At 42.0% G+C, this 6,000-nt stretch overlaps 1 protein-coding gene across 2 annotated transcripts; it reads right to left on the reverse strand.

The window, feature by feature from the left end:
* Nucleotides 1–363: 363 nt before the first annotated feature.
* Nucleotides 364–3,911, reverse strand: LOC310790859 (G2/mitotic-specific cyclin-B2-like). 2 transcript variants are annotated; one of them, XM_083652570.1, is made up of 8 exons: nucleotides 3,775–3,911; nucleotides 3,037–3,150; nucleotides 2,677–2,946; nucleotides 2,427–2,585; nucleotides 1,813–2,049; nucleotides 1,353–1,493; nucleotides 1,119–1,229; nucleotides 364–1,037 (listed from the first exon to the last, which is right to left on the reverse strand). In XM_083652570.1, the coding sequence occupies exons 1-8, from the start codon at nucleotides 3,799–3,801 to the stop codon at nucleotides 930–932; spliced, it is 1,167 nt and encodes a 388-aa protein (XP_083508696.1). In that variant the 5' UTR covers nucleotides 3,802–3,911; the 3' UTR covers nucleotides 364–929. The 2 variants fall into 2 exon arrangements, with proteins under 2 accessions (XP_083508696.1, XP_083508695.1); XM_083652569.1 differs by having other exon boundaries at nucleotides 2,677–2,949.
* Between the last annotated feature and the right edge of the window lie 2,089 nt (nucleotides 3,912–6,000).

Below are 6,000 nucleotides of genomic sequence, written 5' to 3' on the forward strand. Positions count from 1 at the left end.
TGTCTTATACAGGGTGGATCAGAAATGTAGTGAAAAACAAAATGAAAGTCAAAAACCAGAATAAGAACAACTTTTTGTACATATAGATATATATACACAATAGAAAAGAAATCCCCATGACTTCTTGATGCTATCAAAGTCCAAAAAACAAAAACCACATTCTACAGACACCTTAATTCTGCTAATGTCAACACATCTGATGGGGTATTTGCTTACAGGAAAATAAGAATGAGCACAATCTTGGTCCAGTTGGACTTTTCTACAATGAGGCACTAGGGTCACCGATTGAGGTAGAAAACCCAATGTTGCACAACAAAAAGCTTGTCATGGACATACTTATGTCCATGACAAGCTTTTGACCCTAGTGCCTTATTGTAGAAAAGTCAAACTGGAACCAAGATTGTGCTCATTCGTTTCAAATATAATTTGAAACAAATGTACCAGCCATGTGCGTGTGAAACTGAGCATGCCATGCACACAATCAGGCAAAGAAATGTCCTCACACCAAACAGAACGGGCAGCAGAAAATGCATTTTGGAACAGGAGTTTTAAACTGCATGTTCTCTAGAACGACCGTGAGCCCAAAAAACCCCATGTGTCGACAGCATCTTAACTTTCGAACACTTCTGCTGTCAACTATAACCTTGCTATAGGTAAACATGTCATATAAGACTTCTTAGCCCCCAGGTAGTCAGGTTTGATGACAGGCTGTAGTACACCACAGTTAAGGTGTGTTGGGGGGGGGGGGGGGGGGGTTCATGTGTACCTCAAGATTTTGGGCCAAGAATTACTAACAAAGTTAGCAAGTAAGCATTAGCAAAAAGAAAAAGAAAAACACCTTGATTAAAATTTAGTGAATTTCTCCAGTCTTGGTCTGGCTAAAATAAAGTGCAAGGTAAAACTAATTCAAATCACGAATGAAAAACAACTCATGGATTGTCGAGCACAGCAGCAGCCATTTCCTTGAGGAGTTGAGAGTTAAGCCGAGGGAGGAGGCTGATCATCAGCTTGCTGCTCGCATACTTGTTCTTGACAGCCTGGAGGGGAATAGAAGACATTAGATCATGCCAAAAGACACTTTCATCTTATTGAGACTGCACTGATGCCAACAAACTCACCAGGAACTTAGTTTTCCCCTCGTTTACAGTAACCACGTTCTTGGCCATGAGTTGCATTATCGGCTTGAGGTGGGCCTCATCGTAAGTTGAGTAGTGCTGCTGAGTAGGGGACTGCAACACAAGGGAGGAGAAGAGATCAAGTCACTCAATGTCATTTGCCTTATGAACTCATGTTTACTTGCTTCAGTCAACCTTTGAATCCATTCGTAGCCCGATTGACTCCAGGGAACTCACCCACAGCAGCCCACCCAGCAGCAGCTGGGAGAGGCAGAGGGCAGCAGCACCGATCTCTGATGGGCGGTAATGCACCATGTTGTAATCGAGGAGAGTTAGCTCCATCAGGTACTTCGCCAGCGTGTGTCTCTCTGCATCACACTAAACAGAAGGAAGACAGTCACTTTGAGAGCCTCGATGACATAAACTACATGAAAACAGGAGACAAAATTCCAACTCTCTAACTTCCAGGGATGCAAATGCATGGATAATAAAAGGTGACAAATACCAGGACAGACATACTGTATTTAGGATAAAAAAAGACAACTGTCACCTAAAGGTGAATAGTTTGCATCCCAGAACTTCTATTCATAAAAATAAATAAATTAACAAATAAATAATAAAAAAAGCTTTCTGCCAACGGCCATGAATGCATACTTCATCCTCAAGGTGTTGGGAACTATTTAGTAGACAAACTCACGCCTGCAACCTTTGATGCCCTCCTGAGGAAATGGAGAGGCAGAGGGCGTCCCAGCTCAAAATTAAGCGTCTTCAATATCACTTGCTCCATCTCCAGAATCTGGCCCTTGGTGAAAGCATCGTCTGTGATGTACGCAAAGTCTGCAACTTCCGGACTGTACATCTCCTCGTACTTTGAGGCCACCCACATGGAAGTGACACCGACAAGCTGCAGCTTTCGGCGAGACACTGGCTGGACCTGCAGCACATTAAGAAGAGTGTCAAGTCAAGTTTATTTGTATAGCCCTAATTCACAAGCATGTCCCAGAGGGATTCATAGAAAATATGTCTAGCTAATTCTAGCTGACACAACAGTAGCAAATTGCAGTAGTAATGATAACACATTGAACAATTGATAGAGATATAGAAAATATATAGGATAGAATGGGTGCCATGCTTTAGGGTAGAATCGGTGCCATGTTTTAGGAGGAGGTGGGGAGCGTGCAGGGGAGGGAGAGCAGAAAAGTGATGAGGTGGGGAGGGAATGGGAAATGTTAGAGAGCTAGTTCACAAAAAGCTAAACTGTTTAGCTTTGTTGTTTGTTTGAGACAAGAAAACGCTTCAAATAGTTTGTACCTGTAGGAAACGGTCCATGATGGCAACTGTCAGATACAAAGTCTCCTGAAGCAGCTGGAACCTGGAATGAACCTGGATCATCCAGTCAACTAAGAGAGCTCGCATCCGTTCAGTAATTTCGTATCCCTGCATATACTTGGGGCGCACAGCCTGCTGCACCTGTGGAGACAGAACTTGTAATATAAAATACACACTCCAATGCCAACGAAAGAACATGGCATAGGAAGGTCAAATAAAGACAATGAATTACCTCAAGCTGGCGAAGATATTCATAGATGTCTTTGACATACTCTGAGCAAAGCTGCGGCATGTCTCCGTCCTGTTCATCAACATCCTCGAGGAGTGACTCGGAGAACGCCTGGCACAGTTCTTCCTCCTCCTCCATGTACACATCACCAGCTGTCTCCTCTGCCACAGGGGGTAGTGGGTCTTCAGGTGCTTCTTCACGGGGCATGGGACGAACAGCTTGTTTCACTTTTTGTTTCACAGACTGTTTGGCTGAACCTTTGCCTGGCTCCGTCTTCTGAAGGAAAACAAAGTACAATTAAATGTCACTCTCAGAGTTAGACTTAGCTAGTTCAACACAACACATGTTGATTCATAACGTTACCTTTGTGTTAACCGGCATCCCTGGACAGTTGGTGGTCCGCTCTCCAAGTACAGGTCTCTTTTGAACAGGTGCCGTGGCTTTCCCCATCTGTGTTGGGTTTTCGGTGCCCGTAAGCTGTTAGGAAGAACCATTCAAAACAAATCAAAACAAAGCATAGCTAAATAATGTAAGGATGTGGCAGCTGTTCTCCACACAACATGAACAATTACTGCATTGATATATACGACGGGCAAAGGAATAACTAACGCTAAATAAAGCAGAGTACAGAACTTGATGAAGGAGGCACGCTAACGTTGCTAGCGAAACAAACTAACGTTAAACGCTCACATGGATCAAATGCACCGAGCTAAGCTAACGTTAGCTTGTTAACGTTCGTTTAGTCACCGCAGCTTGAACTTCCAAAGACGACATGCTGCTGGGGAATTCACGCTAGCTAACGATAGTGGTATGGTCGTTGCTACGTTGCTATAGAAGCAAACTAACGTTAACGCTCACAGGAGTCAAAATGCACTGAGCTAAGCTAACGTTAACTTGTTAACGTTCGTTTACTCACCGCAGTTTGAACTTCCAAAGACGACATGCTTTACCTGAAGTATTCAACTAACGCTAGTTAACGATAATGTTAACTTATGGTCGTTGCTACGTTGCTAGCTAAACAAACTAACGTTAACGCTCACAGGGATCAAATGCAATGAGCTAAGCTAGCTAACGTTAACTTGTTAACGTTTGTTTACTCACCGCAGCTTGAACTTCCAAAGACGACATGCTTTCCTGGAGTATTCAACTAACGCTAGCTAACGATAATTGTTATGGTCGTTGCAGTGTCCGCTAAATAAATGCTTATCTCGTATTTAAACCGCTTTTGTTGCGGGACATCAACTATGCAGCTAACAACAAGCTCCTCAGCATTCAAATAACCCTCCGCCAAGTATCATTGGATACAGCCGATACAGCCAGCGCCGTAGTAAGCACGCTTTTGATTGGTTCATTTGGTTGACCGCATGGGGTCAAAGGTTAGTTCCGGTGGAAAAAATAAAAAAAAATCAGCTAATGTAATGTTATTCACATTTTTTTTTAATTATAGTAGTCCGAAGCATGCGTTATTTTCCTTTATTTTAAGATAAATATTAATTCATCAAGCCCTGAAGTGAAGTGCTGACTTTGTTAAGATACAGTCGGTCACGTTACTTCCGGTAACATGTGTGTGTGCGTGGCCGTGGGGGAAAACCAAAACGGGTGGATTTCCTTATTTACACCACAACTCTCCATTCATGTCATGTTACATAACGCGAATAAACATAGATAAGATAATGCATGTATCTATGTTTATTTATGTATTAAACATACATGGCCACAACATGCTGTGATTGGATGTTTTTGTCTCTCATTCAAAAATGATACCGGTATAATCTTTATCTCATCTAAGTAAAATAAGTACAAACAACACCAACTGAACAATCATGGTGTCAGAGTCTATCACTCAGACTGGGTGCCCAGATTGTCCTCAACGTACTTCCTTAAGACGGTTATGAGGAGGTTGTTCATTTGCCTCCATGGGTGAAGCTCAAGAACCAGCAACAAGGGGGAAAAACACAATGCAAACTTATATGAACAAACCTGTGGTGGGGTCTGTGAAGTGTGAATGTCTTGGGTGTGATGCTGCCCTGCATGCCTACACCTGTCATGTTAAACCCTGTGTTCAATGCCTACACCTGTCATGTTAAACCCCGTGTTCAATGCCTACACCTGTCATGTTAAACCCCGTGTTCAATGCCTACACCTGTCATGTTAAACCCCGTGTTCAATGCCTACACCTGTCATGTTAAACCCTGTGTTCAATGCCTACACCTGTCATGTTAAACCCCGTGTTCAATGCCTACACCTGTCATGTTAAACCCTGTGTACAATGCCTACACCTGTCATGTTAAACCCTGTGTACAATGCCTACACCTGTCATGTTAAACCCTGTGTTCAATGCCTACACCTGTCATGTTAAACCCTGTGTACAATGCCTACACCTGTCATGTTAAACCCTGTGTTCAATGCCTACACCTGTCATGTTAAACCCTGTGTTCAATGCCTACACCTGTCATGTTAAACCCTGTGTACAATGCCTACACCTGTCATGTTAAACCCTGTGTACAATGCCTACACCTGTCATGTTAAACCCTGTGATCAATGCCTACACCTGTCATGTTAAACCCTGTGTTCAATGCCTACACCTGTCATGTTAAACCCTGTGTACAATGCCTACACCTGTCATGTTAAACCCTGTGTACAATGTGCTGTAAATGTGTGGTACTGTAGTAACCTGTTGGTGTCAGCAAAAATGACTGAAATCCCTTTGACAACATGCACAGCAAGTGTAAACATATAAGTAGGTAGCTAACCAAGTAATAATAAGATAAGTATCTTATTTTTTCTGGAATCTGCCTGGAAATACAAATGACACAATTATCCAAAATCTTCAGTTTTTTCCTTTTATCCATGTCCCCCCCCCTAAAATGTGTGTAAAAATAGATAAAATACAAATTATTGTGTGACCCCTATGTATTCCAGGACCAAATAAATGTAAAGAATCAGCCGTTTGTTTCAGTTACTGTGTCTAGCATACCCAATGTTTATGCTACAAATGAATGGTCAATTTTTAAGATATTTTTCTGTGTGGGGTTGTAGTTGTGTCATGGAGCAGATAAGTCAGTCTGTATTCAAATAAATAGACACTGAAGTGGCGACTTGTAACTATAATTAATATTCTAGATCCACAGAATTCAAAAGTGTTGAATTCTAATCTTATAGTACCTTACTTGACATGAACACTGTCAGTAAGTAATAGATACAAAAAAGAATCTAATGGAAAGTATTTAAATAGTTCTAGTTTTACTGCCAGCCTCCTGGTTTAAAACTGACTCTTCCAAGAAATGTGGAAAAGGTTAAGTCACGTTCGACCTTTACAAACTCAGC

This window comes from Poromitra crassiceps (assembly GCF_964638095.1).
Source record: "Poromitra crassiceps genome assembly, chromosome: 16".
Taxonomy (NCBI): Eukaryota; Metazoa; Chordata; class Actinopteri; order Beryciformes; family Melamphaidae; genus Poromitra; species Poromitra crassiceps.